At 46.2% G+C, this 16905-nt stretch overlaps 1 protein-coding gene across 1 annotated transcript; it reads right to left on the reverse strand.

Moving 5' to 3' along the window:
• Positions 1 to 8030: 8030 nt before the first annotated feature.
• LOC139262031 (putative nuclease HARBI1) lies at positions 8031 to 9048 on the reverse strand. Its single transcript, XM_070877222.1, has 2 exons — positions 9013 to 9048; positions 8031 to 8744 (listed from the first exon to the last, which is right to left on the reverse strand). Exons 1-2 carry the CDS (start codon positions 9046 to 9048, stop codon positions 8031 to 8033), a joined length of 750 nt encoding a protein of 249 aa, XP_070733323.1.
• Positions 9049 to 16905: the final 7857 nt, after the last annotated feature.

The following is a 16905-nucleotide window of genomic DNA, read 5'->3' on the forward strand; positions in this document are numbered from 1 at the left end:
AGCTGCCAGGCCCAAGCTCTGGAATTACCTCCCTAAACCTCCCCGTCTCTTTACCGCTTTCTCCTCCTTCAAGACGCTCCTTAAAACCTACCTCTGTCATCTACCCACATCTTTCCCATCTTACAATAGTGACTACACTCCCAAGGTACTTCATTTATTGTAAATCACTTTGAGACGCCCAGTGATCATGAAAGGCGCTATAGAAATCCAAGTCTATAGTTTATATACCCTAATATCTGCTTACTTGGCTCAGTGCCATACCTGAGAAGTGCCTTGAGACATTTTACTACGTTAAAGGCGCTATATAAATGTAAATTTTTGTTGTTACATAGAATCTTACAGCACAGAAATAGTCCATTTGTCCCAACTGGTCTATACCAGTGTTTATGCTCCACAAAAGCCTCCTCCCACCCTACTTCCTCTCACTCTCTCAGCATAACCTTCTATTCCTTTCTCTCTCATGTACTCCAGCTTCCCCTTCAATGCACCAGTGCAATTCACCTCAACCACTCCTGTCCCCACAGTGGCTCAGTGTCAAATTTTGTTTGATAACACTCCTGTGAAGCTCCTTGGGGCGTTTTACTACATTAACGGTACTATATAAATACAAGTTGTTGCTCACCCTTCTGGATGCAACTGTAGCAGTTTCTGGAATTTTTAGTTTCATGTCATGCCTGTTTATTCTGTGGGTCCACTTATGTGTTAATGTAGAGCTGAGGCATTAATTATAGGCCCTCAAGGTAGCTCCAACTCTTGTGAGCCTCTTATGAGGACTTGGGACTGGGTATAACCCACACAGAGGCTACCAACTCTCCTGCATTTCTGCATTCAGTTAACAAAGAACATCGGGCAGTGCTCCATTAAGAAAGTTTTGCTCATAATCATGATCTTATGATCTTAAAGACCAAATAAGTAATAACTAGCAGTACGTAAGTCCCCAGTGTTTTTTTTACTATTTTTTTTAAATCTATTTAGCACCATTTCTCTTTGCATTATAAGTTTTGTATCCAATGGTCTACTTTTACTGCTCGTAATAAACTGCTTCGTGGAAGAGAAATTACAATTAATAGAGCAAGAATGGATTTTAAAAAAATCTTTCATTTCACAAAGAAAAATTATCCATGTGATTCTTTCTTAAAATCTATTTCACTTTCTAACAGGGAGGCACAGCAGCAAACTAGTTCTCAGGCCTCTGTTAATGTTGGCCATTAGAAGGTAGGAATGAGCAACTCAGGATAACCGACTCCTTGATTTTCCTTTCCTTTCCATGGGACAGTATTTGACCTCTATGCAACACTTCCCCCTGCTGGCTCCAGCAATACTTACAGCCCACCAAGTGGAAATTTGTAGCTAGCAACCTTCTATCCCACTAGCCAAAGGTACAGAGCGCTCCAATGCACTGTGCCACCAGTCTCATGCATTGGTCAGTTCAGGGCACTAAGGGTTTCTACGCAATTTACTATCCATAGATGATTTCCCACAAAACCCCAGTGTTTGTTTTGTACTATCTAAAGTACTATCTAAGCAGGCTATCATATCGCTAACACAAACATCATGTGAACTCAGTGCTTCAGGGAGCTTTTCAAAGTTTGCCTTTAGATTTATTGGTTGCAGCAAATACCGGCAATATCGTATTGTGGCAAAATATGTTAATAGTCAGAACTTTAGATGTTTAATGTATTGTTGTTCTGAGGCTTATCAATACATTATTTTCAACAAAGGAGTAAATCGGTTTGAAATGGCTTGAACAACGGAGCAGCCTTGCACTATTTGGAAGACTTTGAGCCAATGCATTCAAATCTTGAGCATCCAAAGAGGGGAGAAGCTCATAAGAGAATATGCTCATGTTCCTCGCTCCCTCTCAAAGATCCAACTCAATCAGTTCTTTCTCTTCACGAGCACCCTCCCACCGAAACCTCACCTTCTTGTCTTGTCTTCGAGATGCAATATGCTGGTGCTATGCAAAATCAGAGCAATGTCCCACTCAATCATTTCAATAAATTATTTTCTTTCTATATGGGTCAAATTATCTCATCAACATTAAACAGGAAAGATAGATTTCAGAGATCAGTAGCGTACTTACACGCACTATGATCTTAAAGAGGTGTACAACTATGACAGAAGATACTTCATCCATCACTACTAAACCTTTTATCCATGAGCAACACAATGCCATGTCATTTATGTGGCTGGTCCAGTTGAGTTTCTGGTCAAAGGTGACCCCCAGGATGTTGATGGTGGGGAATTCGGCGATGGTAATGCCGTTGAATGTTAAGGTCAGGTGGTTAGGCTTTCTGTTGGTTTGCCACTTATCAGCACAATCCTGGATCTTGTCCAGGTCTTGCTGCATGCGGGCATGAACTGCTTCAATATTTGAGAAATTGCAAATGGAGCTAAACACTGTGCAAACTTCAGTGAACAGCCCCACTTCTGATGCAGGGAAGGTCATTGATGAAATAGCTGAAGATAGTGGGGCCTAGGACTCTGCCTTGAGGAACTCCTGCAGGATGTCCTGGTGCTGAGATGATTGGCTTCCAACCATCACAACCATCTTCCTTTGTAGCAGGTATGACTCCAGCCAATGGAGCGTTTTCCTCCTGATCCCCATTAAGGGAGCAGGATCTCCTTATGGGAGGTACTAGTGATGCTGAACATGAGAGAAAAAAGAGTGAATATTTTAAACTGGTAACAGTTAATTCTCCTGTTTTTGTTTAATTGATAGCTGTTACTGACTGCTGACTTTTTTGATTTGTCTTTATATTCAACTTCATGATGGATATTTTTCATTTCTATTTGTTGATCAGTACTGTATCAATTGCTTCATTTGTGATTTAATACTGTTTCTGATAGAGATCTTAAAAACCATGAATAAGGTTTGATAGGGTAGACTATCGGAAGATGTTTCCACTTGTGGAATAGACCATAAAAAGGACATAAATATAAGATAGTCCAATAGGAAATTCAGGAAAAACTTATTTACTCATTTAAGGGGAATCTAGCTAAACATACGAGGGAGAAAGGAATAGAATGATATGCAGATGGGGTTAGATAAAGAGGTGAGGCAAGAGGCTTGAGTGGAGCATAAACATGGGCATGAACCAGTTGGGCTGAATGGCCTGTTGCTGTGCTGTAAATTCTGTGTCATTCTATGCCATTTTGCTGACTTCTATTTAGTTGCATGCTATTCACTGCTTCTATGTGATATTGTTATTGTGAGAGAAATCTGTTTGTTGAAATGTTTTGAAGCTTTACTGAGAGTGTTTAAAACTGCACTGCGTGTGCTATCTGTCCCTGTTATCCCAAAGGACGGTCATTCTGTGCTCTTGGAGCTATGCGAGTTCCTTTGGGTAACTTTTTATTTTCAAATTCTGGAGGAGGATGAGGAGCACAGGAAGTATACCAGACAGGTGCGTTTGACCCTCAAGAGATCAATGAGGACTTGTCCTCTGCCTCCAGCTATGTTCACAGGCCTAGAAATATGTCCCTGGATATGTCAGTTGAAACCTTAATGTGGAGACTATGATATAGACATTCTGGTTCACCCATAGTTGGGTGCAATCCTTGAACCTGAATGGTAAGGCTTGAGGCGCACTCAATATTGAGTCTCTGGCCTCATTTCATTGGCGACAGTGGAGCTGCGCAGGACAACCCTTTAATAGCTGCTGCTCTTTCATGAGGAGATTGTGGCCAGCACCTCCACAATTTCGACCCTTAGTTCCCTCAGCAACCTAAGATGCATCCCATCCAGACTGGGTGACTTACACGCTTTAATCATCGCCAGTCTTTCTAGTAGCTCCTCTTTATCTATTTTTATATCATCCAGTATCCCAGCAACCTCCTCATTTACCATAGCTTTGGCAAAGGCCTCTTCCTTGGCAAACACCGATGCAATGTACTCGTTTAGTACTTCAGCCAAGCCTTCTGCTTCCACCAATAGATCTCCATTTTGGTCCCTACTCAGCCCCACCACTCCTCTGACAACCCTTTTACTGTTAATTTGCCTATAGGAAACCTTTGGATTCCTCTTTATCTTAGCCACCAATCTATTCTCGTACTATCTCAGCCCCTCTTATTTCCTTTTTCACCTCCTCTGTACTTTTTATATTCAGCCTAATTTTCCCTTGTATCATCAAGCTGACATGTGTCATTTGTCCCCATTTTCTGCTTAATCCTACTCTCCAACTCCTTTGTCATCCAGGGAGCTCTGGCTTTGGTTACCGTCCCTTTCCCCCTTGTACCTAGACCGTAGCCGAACGATCTCCTCTTTAAAGACTGCCCATTACTCCATTACATTTTTGCCTGCCGGTCTTTAACACCAATTTACCCAGGTCAGATCCCTCCTCAATTCGCTGAAATTAGCCGCCCTCCAGTTACTTATTTTTAATCTAGATTGCTCCTTTTCCTTCTTCATAACTAATCTAAACTTACGATTCTATGACCACTATTCCCGAGACGCTGTCCAACTGTGACATTCTCCACTTGACCCAGTTCATTCCCCAGGACTAGATCCAGCAATGCCTCCTTCCTCATTGGGCATGAAACTTGCTAATCAAGAAGATTCTCCTGAACACCCGTCAGAAATTCCTCCCCTTCTCTGGCCTTATCAATCATTGCCCCATTCAATATTGGGACAGTTAAAGTCTCCCATTATCACTATTCTATAGTTCTTGCACCTCTCAGTAATTTCTTTGTAAATCTGCTCTATCTGCTTTCCATTATTTTGTGGCCTATAAAATATGCCAATTAGCATAATAGCTCATTTATTGTTTCTCAACTCCAATCAAATAGATTCTATCTTTGATTCATCAAGGGTATTCTGGGGCTGAAATTGCCCTCCACCCCGTTTGAGGTGGATAATTTAAATTAACTGAAGATTTAGCACCCGTAGAGATGGGGTGGGGAAGGGAGCGATATTTGGCACTCTGTCTCAAAAAACGGAGTGGGGCGGTGTTGGGGGGAGGAAATGGCCTCCGTGGAGTGCTGTAGGGGCGGGATCAATGACTGAGCACAGAATTTCACCTGACTCTCATTCAGTCATATTGAGGCACCTGGTCCCTGGTCTTCTTAAAGGGCAGGTCTTTCAGGTAGGTACTGCTCATTTCATCAGTTTTATTCGATCATTTAGTGTGTGTTTCGAGAACTCCAAGAAGCAGCACAAGGGCAACCAAATTTTCAGATGCCCAAATTGAAACCTAGAATACAGCGTACAGTTTTGGTTTCCATATTTAAGAAAGGATACACTTGCTTTGGAGGCAGTTCAGAGAAGGTTCAGTAGCTTGATTCCGGGGTGAGGGCAGTGACTTATGAGGAAAGGTTGAGTAGGTTGGGCCTCTACTCATTGGAATTCAGAAGAATGAGAGGTGATCTTATTGAAACGTATAAGATTATGAGGGGGCTTGACAAGGTGGATGCAGAGAGGATGTTTCCACTGATGGGGGAGACTAGAACTAGAGGGTATAATCTTAGAATAAGGGGCCGCCAATTTAAAACAGAGATGAGGAGAAATTTCTACTCTCAGAGGGTTGTAAATCTGTGGAATTCGCTGCCTCAGAGAGCTGTGGAAGCTGGGTCATTGAATAAATTGAAGACACAGTTTCTTAACCGATAATGGAATAAGGGGTTATGGGGAGTGGGCAGGGAAGTGAACCTGAGTCCATGATCGGATCAGCCATGATCAAATTGAAAGGCAGAGCAGGCTCGAGGGGCCGTATGGCCTATTTCTGCTCCTATTTCTTATGTTCTTCTGTTCACTGGTGTAAGCTGTGGAGGACAGGGGGCACCTCCTATTTCCAGCATCTGGGAGGTCCTCTCGGCACGTATTCCACGAAGCTTGGGCAGTGGTGACTGTTGAGGTGTTGGGCCGCACAGCAACTCAGTGCTGAAAGAGGTTCAATGACATCACTCGAGTGCTGCAAGTAAGTACATGTTGTCCCAACTACTGAACTGCAGCCTCTGAGCCTCTGGCTCCTTCCCTAACTGTTACATATCTGTCTCTGTGTGCACTCAGCAAACCACCATTTCAGTGAGCACTCAACCATATATCATCTGTGCCGATTCACACTTGTTGCATCCTTTCATTTGTTGCTTAGAATGACAGCTCCTTAAGGCGCACATCCATGTCTTCCACATCCCTACCTGGACTGTTACTCACCAACTTTGCTTTGTTTTGTCGGGCAAGATGGCACAAAACCGTCATGAGCAGCAGAGAACCGGAGGTGGAGAGGGGCAATTGCGCCAGCTCGATGATGTGGAGGAAAGGGTACTGCGACTTATGGGGCTGCAGTTAGCTACCCAGTGGCTGTCAGGACAGTGGGTCCTGCTGCTGGCCACACTGTTAAGTCACGCCCTTCCTTTCATGCCATCTGCACGCTATTGCACAAAGGCCTATCAATTTGCTGCTCAACAATGTGCACCTTCCTGCACCTTTACATGACTTTTGTGCCATTTATGCTTGCAGACAATGCCCTGGACATGGATGAGCCTGTGCCTGAGTCCCCAGAGCTCAGTGAAGACAGAGAGGAAATGTTGCAGGAGGAGAGAGTAAGGAAGACCAGATCCAAGCATTGCATCATAGCTTCTCTCACTCCCCACCCACCAGCTCAGATACTGGGAGTACGTGCTCTTTACAGCTTAACTTAGGGGAGGGGTCTGCACTGGGTGATGCACCAGGGCCTAGCAGGCTGCAGCAAGGTCAAGAGGAAAGGGTAGCGCAGGCGCCAGCTCCCCAGAGGGCGAGTTCGCGCACGAGTTCTGCTGCACACGGTCTTAGATGAGGACATGTGTGGAGGCATTCACAAAAAGGGTGATTGCCATGCACTTCGACATGATAGGTACAATAGCTTGGGTGCCCGACAGCCTGTCACAAGTGGTAAGGAGAGTGGAGGAGTCCGCCTCCTGCATTGCAGACAGCTCTGTGCACACTATGGATCCCATTATTGCCATTGTGCAGACGATGGTGGACTCCCAGAGAGACCGTGCAGATCCAGACCTTATGCTGCGTGTCATGGGCGATGTGGCAGCTTCCATTGCAGCACAGGTGGAAGTAACCCAACGTCTTACTGCTGTATTGTAGACAATGGTTGGTGGCATGGATGCTCACCCTGCTCTCATGCAGCCTCAGCAAGATGCCATGCAACGTCATTCTGGTGTCATGCAGTCAATGGCTGGTGGCATCGAGTCATTGACTGCTCTCCTGCAGTCTCAGCTAGATGCCCCGCAAGCTCTGACTGCTGCCGTCACTGCTGGGTCCACCACAGTCCAGTGGGGCTCACACCATGTTGCAGCAGCCCATCCAACTGTGCTCGAGCAGCTTGGTAGGAATGCTGAGATGCTGCCCCGGGGGAGTGGCGCCGGGTCATTGGAGCAGGAACCTGCTGTGCTCTCTCAGGATGACAGCATTCCTGATCCCAGCCCTGCCACTCCGCCATTGCAAACAGCCATGGCTCGCACCCAGTCAATCCAGCTGCTGGCACCGAGGCTGAGGCGGCCCACTCTGTAGCCGGCCCTTCCAGGGCCAGAGTTGGTCGAGGACAACCTAGATGGACATCTGTAGCGTCTGGAGGTGAAAGAGAGCAGACATGCTGCAGCCACAGGGGATACACAGTGGCGTAGTTTTAGATTAGGGATACACAAAAGGAAATGCAGAAGAGTGAGTGAAAGATGTTATGTTGTTGCACTTTTTGTTCCATAAATATTGATTGGAAACTTTATTGTTTGTTGTTGTATCTCATTTCAGTGTGGGGAATCACGTGTGTAAGGACTCATTGCTGTGGACGGGGGATGCACAGAGGAAGGTGCAAGTGGCGAGCATTTATTGGAATTAAGCTGGAATGAGATGGTCGCGGACCTCCCTTGCAGGATCCGGATGGCGAGGGTGCCTCCTGCATGCCGGCTGAGCCTCCTCCTGCATCTCCTGCTGAACCCCCTCCGCTTCCTCTGGCGCTACAGATCTGCCATCCGCCAATAACTGTGCCCTCATGATTGCCAGGTTGTGAAGCATGCAGCAGACAACGACGAATAGGGACACCTGGTCAGGCAAGTACTGTAAGCGCTCCTCCTGAACAATCAAGGCAGTGGAAACGGTGTTTCAGGATTGTGATGGTCTGCTCAATGATGCCCCTGGTGGCGGCATGACTTTCATTGTAAGATTGTTGGGCAGGATTAGTGGGGTTGCGGAGGGGAGTCCTGAGCCATGTGCATAGCGGATAGCCCTTGTCTCCCAGGAACCAGCCGTGACCTTCATTTGGGAGCTCAAACACACCTGGCAGGATCTGACGCAGGATGAAGGCATCGTGGCTGCTGCCAAGATAGCGGGCATCAACGGCCATGATTTGGCCTCTGTGGTCGCACACCAACTGCACATTGAGTGAGTGGTATCCTTTCAGTTTCGGAAGCTCTCTGGATTGTTTTGCGGCACCCTCAATGCGATGTGGGTGCAGTCTATGGCGCCCTGAACCCTGGGGAAGCCCGCTATCCTGACAAAGCCAGTTGACTGCTCCATCTGCTTCTCTCTGGTCCTTATAGAGAGCGTCCGTGACCTGACAGATGGAGCACGGCACGGCAAACTGGGATATGTTGGAGATGTCTGCTGTGGTTCCCTGGAAAGATCCAGTGGCATAGAATTTGAGGGCAATGGTGACCTTGGCTGCCACTGAGAGGGCCGTCTTCACCCTTGTTGGAGGCTCCAGATCTGCCTGCAGGAGATAGCGAAGCTCCGTGACCAGGTCTTTCCTAAATCGCAGTCTCTGGAGACATTGGTCATCAGTCAGGTTGCTGTACGCAGTCTGTCATCCGAAGACCCTTGCAGCATCGGGCCTTCCACCACCACACCTGTATCTGTGTCTTGCTCTGGCCACTTCCTCATCACCCTAGGCGTGCTGGTCGTGACCCTCTGGATGCTCCTGGCCATGTGCCTGATGCTGCTGTTGTTGCCTTTTCCTCCCCATGACCCTTTCTCTCTGGCTGTGTGGGTCCGCGTTCTGCTCCTCCTCCTCACTGCAAGCCCTTCCTCACGGCCTTCTCCATGCCCATCTGCAAGGCCTCCTCCATGCCCTTCTCCGCCACCCTCTGGCCAGCTATATGCCCATCTCAATGGCCATCTCCATCTGCCTGTGGGATCATATCTCTCTCCCTCTCCTGTAATTGCTGGCGCCACTGTCTTCTCCAAAGAATCCAGCGATACAGAATGTGGAGGAGGCAATCGATTGCCAGCACAGAGTTGCAAGCAGTGGCCTACTCTGCTAATCATCACTATTTAAGCAAGGGATGGCAGACAGTGTGAACTGAGGGCCAGTAATCAGTGAAGGCAGCTTCAGCCTCCAAAAGTACAAGCCCTAAACTCCTCATAAAATTTTTGCCAAGAGAAATGGTGGCAGCCACAGCACGCCTTTAAATAGCGCCGGTGGTTCAGCTTGCCGATTTGACAGCGACAGGAAAAGATGGCGTTGGCACCGACAAATGTTGCTTAGATGATTTCGGGGCAAGATCTCTTCCTGGGCGGTGACCAGTGATGACATCTTTATCGCCATGCGCGGATGAGCGGGGCGGATGGCGGCGGAGCGGGGCGGTAAGCTTTTGCACCTCCTCAGAAGAGGAGGGCAATGTCGCGATAGTCGCTACGGCCAACCTGACTGGGCGGTACCTCCTTTCCGCCATGGGCCATAAAAAACGGGCAATTTCAGCCCCTCTCTCTTTCTAGCACTGTAATATTTTCCTTAATCAAAACTGCTACCTCCTTTTTTTATCCTTCCCTATCTTTCCTGAATACCCTGCAGCCAGGAATATTAAGCATTCAATCCTTCCCTTCTTCGAGCCAGGTTTCAGTTATCACCACTGCATCATATTTCCATGTGGCTATTTGTGCCTGTAGCTCACCAACTTTATTAACCACACTTTGTGCATTTACACACATGCATTCCAAACTTAACTTCGATCTCATTGTATTTTCTCTGATCCCACCTAATTCTGTATTATTTTTAACTCTAACAGTCTCTCCTAGTCCTCTCAGCACCTTGTTTGTACTTTTTAATATTACATCTTGGTGCCCAACCGCCAGGCAAATTAGTATAAACCCATCCCCACAGCATTATTTAACCTTTCCGCAATGATATTGGTCCCAGTTCTGTTCATGTGCAACCCTTCCATCTTGAACAGGTCACAGCTGCCACAGAACTGGTCCCAATGTCCCAGGAATCTAAAGCCCTCCCTCCTGCCCTCCTGTACCATGTTCTTAGCCATGCATTAACCTGTCATATCTTCCTATTTCTACTCTAGTTTGTGCGTGGCATGGGGAGTAATCCAGAGATTACTACCTTTTGAGGTCTTGCTTTTTAACTTCCTCTCTAGCTTCTTAAACTCTGACTGCAGGACCTCAACCCTCTTCTTCCCTATGTCCTGGCTCTTCCCCTCCCCCCCCGTAGAATGTTCTGCACCTTCTCAGTGATGTTCCTTACCCTTGCACCATGGAGGCAACATAGCATACGGGTCTCATGTCGACAGTAGCAGGACTGCCTGTCTGTCTCCCTGTCTATCGAATTCCAATTACTACTGCATTCCTACACTTATCTGTAGCCCCTTGTGCAGTCCTGTGCCTCACAGTACCAGACTCGGGACTGCACTCCTTTGAGGTGTTGTCACCCTCACCAGTATTCAATGGTGACAATCAGTTTGTGAGTGCCACCCCTCCAGAGGATTCCTGTGCTGCCTGTCTCTTCCCACCCTTCCACTTGCTATTCTGAACTCTATCTGGTTGTGGGGTGACCACCTCCTGGAACCTGCGATTCAGAACACACTCAGCCACCCGTATGCTCTACAGTGAATCCAGCTGCCCCTCAAGTTCAGAAACCCTCAGTGGGAGCTCGAGCAGCTAGAGGCACTTCCTGCAAACATGGGCCTCTGGGACACATGAAATGTCCTGAAGTTCCCACATGGCGCAGGAATAGTTGTCCCTCCATTCTAATTAGAATCTTAAAATAAACTGCTTAGATACAAGGTGATTTATATAATTGCTGTTAATTAGATCTAAGCTACACTGATGTTTTTCTATTCACTCCTCAAAGCAAATCCTACCCAAAAACTAAATTATTTACTCAAGCTCAACAAGAACCAACGAGATACAAAATACAAAGAACCTAAATATTAGATACTTAACTTAAAATCGAACATACGAACAATGACGGACAGGTAAAGACCATCTGGTCCATCAAGCCTGTCCCACACAATTACGATACCTTGTGTATCACAACTTATACACTCCACTCCATCTGAAACCATGTGATCTCCTGGGAGAGGCAAAAAAAAACAGATTAAAAACCCAGGTCAATCCACCGGTTCTGTGGCGCCACTCCATCTTTTGAGTTGGACATGAGAAACTGGCTTCCTCCTCTCCACCAAATTCTTACTATCACCAAATTCCTAGCTTCCACTCTGATTGTGATTTACCCAGCTCTGTCCCCAAGCTCTGTGCTCAGACCAGAACTGTGCTCAGTACTCTTTCACAGCAGAGCCTTGCAGCAGCCACTTTATAGGGCGGTGAGTACCTGAAGTGCTCTGAACCCTTATGGATGCTAGGCCTCATTTGCAATTTTTTGGGACCCGAATGAAACAGATGTACAACAGGTGCACAACAAGAATATATCACTAGCCGCATTCTTTCTATTTACACATCACTTCAGAGAAGCATAAAAGAATACAAGGAACATGCTTCATTCCAGTTTTTACTGTGGGAATACTCTTTTGTGCAAACATAAAGAGGCACCAATTCCTATTGTAGAAGCTTCTCACAATCGGTTTCCTTCTTGTTGTCCCCTTGATCTTTTTCATTCATTGTCCATACTGATTGTACTTTTTCTTTGCGTAAGTCCTGACACCTATTATGGGCTTCTTTACTTGTGTACTTTTTACTAACAAATTTTAAATCAGCCTCCGCTGTGATGATTGGAGGCGGTAATAATCAAACATTAAATATTGTTCATTTGGGAAATTCATTTTTTCTTCATCACCATATTTTTAAACAAATTCTGATTCTTTGTGCGACCGTCCTGTGTCCATTTTATTACGTTAGAGAAATGCTGTTCGATTGTATCTCAAATTTTTATTTGCAAACAAAATTAGGAGACCATTTACAACGCTTAAATATATAAATACGTCCACCAACTTCCACTTTGCAAAAGCTGAGCTTCCTCTTGCTGAACACAGTAGCATCAGCACATTTACTGATTTCAGCAAAATGAGTGCGTCACGGGGCTTGGAATTCACTTCTCGAGGGAAATTAAGGATGGACAATAAATGTTGGCCTTGCCAGCGATGCCCACATCCCGTGAATGGATATAAAAATTCTAATTCCTTGACAGATGTTTGTTTAAAATGAGTGGCACTAAGGGGTGAACTCTTGCAGTACATGTGCCACTCAGACTGATTAAAGATTGAATCAAGGGAGTTGACTGGAAAAATAAAAGTACAAAAGATGTTGGTTGTGACACAGAAAGGCCGGCAAAAGCACAGTGAAGAGAAGGCACAGCAAAAACACATACAGAGAAGTCAAACCGAGAAGCCAGAGAAAAGAAAGACACTGGCAGATGCTTAAGCATGTCACTTGGATGCACAAGTTGTTTGCCTGAAAATAAGGGAAGTGAGAATTGATTTCTCTCCATTCCAAATAAGGCTACCAAAATGTAACGTGGATCTACCCAGGAAGCAGATAATCCAAAAAATGGAGGAAACCACATTTATGGACAGAGGTAACCTGACATCCCAGGCGCCTGACATGAGATTTCCAGAAAAGGGAGAAACAACCAACTCTACAATAGAACTACATAAAATTTACAGCACAGAAACCGGCCATTCGGCCCAATTGGTCTGTGCCGGTGTTTATGCTCCATACAGGCCTCCTCCCACTCTACCTCATCTAACCCTATCAGCATACCTGATTCAGAAGGTGTTTCTGGAATCATTGCTTAAGTGCAAGCACATCAGTAAAAAACTGAAATAATTAAATTTTATATATCGCAATATACTTGCTGTTAACATGCCAGCTATATAAGAGTGTCGATTTTAACCCAGGTTTGCCTGTTGGAAACTGGGCGGGCAAGCAGTTAAAATAGCCACAGCAACTTTCTCTTTCTGATCGGGGTTGCAATTTTAACCTACCCTTTTCAGCAGGAGTGGGCTCCTTCTTTAAGTATGCAGATCAGGGCCCGACAGCAGTTTAGCTTCCTCGCCAGGCCAAGCTATTGGCAAGCAGATCCGGGTCCATGAGAGGACCAGAAAGGTAAGTTATGTTTAACTTATTTCTGTTTCCTTGTGGGCCAGGAGGAGCAGGAGTGCTCCTTAAGGCCCAACAAAGAAACCTTGGGCCTCCCATATTTTGGCCTTCCTTACCCTTCCTCAAGTCCTTCCTCAGCCCATCTTTTGGGTGAGACATTAAATCAAGGTCCCATCTGCTCTCTCAGGTTGACGTAGCACTAATCGAAGAACAGCAGGGGGGTTATTCCTGGTGTCCTGGCCAATATGTATCCCTCAGTGCACATCACCTGAAAAACAGATTATCTGGTCATTATCACATTGCTGTTTGTCGGAGCTTGTTGTGCCCAAATTGGCTGCCTACATTGCAACAGTGACGACACTTCAGAAGGACTTAATTGGCTGTAAAGTGCTTTGGGATGTTCTGAGGTCATGAAAGGCGTTATAGAAATGCATACCTGTCTTTTTCTCTAATTCCCACTCCTTTGACTCACCACCTGCACAGAATTTGGCACTTCGATATTCTCAGTAACTGTCTTACATCAATCTTCAATGTGCTCAACCCCACAAGTTCCCAAATACTCTCCCACTCCACCGTTCCCCACAATAGCCACATCCATGGAATTGTAAGATCTTTCTAGATGTATGAATTAAGATGGGCCGAATGGCCATTCTCATCTGTAATTATTTTATGATCTTGTGATAAAATAGTAAAAAAATAGGATGGGGAAGATAAATAAAAAGAAATTGTCAAACAAAGGAAATTTAAAAAAATCTATGTATGTTAATAGAAAACAAATTTGGAGAACTACAGTTATTGATTAAAATGGAAAATGATAACATAATAGGAAAGAAAAGATCTAGCTAATTACAAACAACATCATAGCACTGGATTCAAATAGAAGTTGTCCCAACAGAATCTTTTTAAATTGAATTGAGCAATCACAGGGGATTGGCCACACTACTGGGAGTGGGAAGGAAATTGAGGATGAAGTTTGCAGTCAAATTAGAGAGGTTAGTATTAGCAATGGAGTTATAATTGCAGGAGGTTTTAGTTAGCCAAAAATGGACCGCGATAGGGAAAAGATGGTAAAAAAGCAGGACATAATTACAGGTACACTGTAAGGACTGTAAGTATCGAATCCCCAAGGATTTATTGGACATTGCGTTTTAATATTTTTTTCACCGCAGACAAAGCTGGAAGCTGTTTGTGGGAGGGGCCCAGGTGCTTCTCCATGTTGGACTTAAAATAATGGGCGGGGGTCTGGGAAGCCAAGATAAGGCAATTCATCGCAGGTGATGAGCAAATGGAGAGTCCATTGTTAAGCAATGTGAACTCGTCAAAGGTAGATCAGGTGAACTGATCAGTGATCGAGCCATTACCTGGATGAGTTACCAGAACAATAGAAAGCCATTAAGCCCAGACCGGACGGAAACGAAAACCCATCACTGGACTCAAAACAGGAAGCCTCGAAAACAAGGAAACTTTATTGGGCAAAAAGACACACCCACAGGAAGCCTCGAAACAACAACAAACTTTATTCAACCTGAAAGGGCGGACAGTATTGGGATATAAGAGGCCGTGTGGCCACACATCGCTCTCTTGCTCTCACTCGCTTTGCCTCTACAAGGACCAAGCCCTCCATATGGGACGGAGAGAAGAAACCAGAAGAGACATGTTTTCATCAGGAGAAGCAGCGAGTAAGCCAATGAATCGGTGAGCATCATCTCTGCACACACATCTTTTAAGATCACAGCCATGGTGTGAAGGGGTATCGTGGGTTCTCCCAATCAATATCTTAAGGGTTTTCAGAGAGGTTTTAGATGTGGGTACTACGCTATAGGGGCCGGTTTAGATGGGCCAGACTGTGTATTGTACTGCATTTGTTTATTTTACACACCGGGGTGTGTGTGGTTTTACTGGGTGCAGGTGTGTGTTTTAACTTTAATAAAAGCATTGCCGGTACTCGGACCAAGGTATTTGTCCTTGACTCATGCATCTGTTCAGTACAGTAATTACTCCCAGCATTAGAACTATTGTAACGTGGGGGTGCATTGAAAACACTGAAGGGAAACCACTTACAGAATTTGGTGACCGTGGCAAGGCACTGGGTGTACTGAACAGAGAATTATGGAAGATATTAAGGCCAAGAGATCGGCAATGGGGGTAAGGATTTCCTCAGCTGCAAGGGCCGTGGTAGGAACAAGGCTTTTAAATGAGTTGCATGTAGAAAAGCAGGAGAGGCACACTCAGGAGGAAACCTCCCATTACAAAAGGGAGTACCTGCAGTGTCAGGTAACAGAGGCCAAGCTCAATGAGCAGGTCGCACGGGAGGAGACCACTCGTGTAGCGGGTAAAGTAAATGGCCTAGAGTAGCAACTGAAGGATATTAAGACAGCGTATAGGGTAGCCACCAGTAAGGGTTTTGAGAGTGGGAATCACGGGCCCTGCCAAGAGAAAATCCAAAGCTTGACCCACGCTCTATCCAAGGCCAAAGGTATGGTCTGCCTAATGGCCCCGGGGGGAGCCCGGGTGGACTGGGATGAGGAAGGGGAAGATAGTGAGGGTTGGGAGCCAGACAGGGACGCACGACCTCTGCCAGACGCGCCAGGACCCATGCATCCCATATGGCCAAGGTCAGGGGGCGCTGCAAAGCGATTTTATGGTCCCATTCACAAACCCCACAGCTGTAGAATATGATTTCAGGGGTGCCCAAGCTTACCATGAAGGAGACCCATCAGTCCACTTCACGGAGTTGGAATAGGTGGGAGGGGTGTAACGAAGGGGAGGTTCACAAGCTGCTATTATTTTCCCTGGAGGGAAGATGTATCAGGCCCTATCTGACGAAAGCAAGAGAGGGCAGGGAACCATAGAGGGCTTAAAGGAGGAAATCCTAAGAGCCATGGGTCATGCCCAGGGTAGTCCATTCTCCAGGGTGGAAAGGATGCTGCAACTGGCTGGGGAAGCACCTCAGGTTTTTGCAGACCGGCTTTGGCCAGTCTATAACAAAGCCTGTCATGGAGTGCTGAACTAAGTGCAGTTGCAAGGGGAGCCAAGGAACCATTGTCTCAGGACCCTAGTGTCAAAGAGTTTGCCCCGGATTAGGGTAAACTCCGAGAACTGGTTTGACCCCGAGGATCTCCAGAACACGGAGGCCGATGTGCTCCATCACATGACTGACATTTAAGGCCGGCGTGGAGGAGGAGGTCAAACCAGTTAAAGGGAAGGTTCATGAGATAAAGCCCAGTGGGGGTAGTAAAAGGGAATGGCGCCAGGAAGAGGGTAGCTCAGAGAGGGTTGGGATGTGTTTCGGGTGTGGGAAGCCGGTCCGCTGGAGGAAGGGGCAAGGCAAAGGGGATCCGCCAGTGTCTAAGACAAAACCTGTCCAGGCGAAGGGACCGACCGCGGAATAATTTGATGTTCTGGTGGCCACCCTTCGGACAGCTTTTGTGCCAGAGCAGGGAAGGGTAGACGCTGCTATGAGCAGGGAAATCCTGACCGCTCCGGTAATCCCACCACCCTGACTAGCACGCACCCAGCCTGAGTACCTGTGTTCGCTTATGTACGATGAGTGGAGTAAACCATGTGTGAGGATGGGGGTGGGGAAGGTAGAGGGAAGGTACTTGGTGGACACCGGGGCTTTGAGCACGGTGATCCATGCGAGT

This window comes from Pristiophorus japonicus, chromosome 1 (genome assembly GCF_044704955.1).
Source record: "Pristiophorus japonicus isolate sPriJap1 chromosome 1, sPriJap1.hap1, whole genome shotgun sequence".
NCBI classification, from domain to species: Eukaryota; Metazoa; Chordata; class Chondrichthyes; family Pristiophoridae; genus Pristiophorus; species Pristiophorus japonicus.

Coding starts and splice junctions, on each gene's coding strand:
- LOC139262031 (XM_070877222.1), bottom strand. CDS start 9,048: ATGGAGGAGGCCTTGCAGATGGGCATGGAGAAGGCC. Junction 8,745..9,012: donor AGATGGGCATGGAGAAGGCC/GTGAGGAAGGGC, acceptor CAATGTCTCCAG/AGACTGCGATTTAGGAAAGA.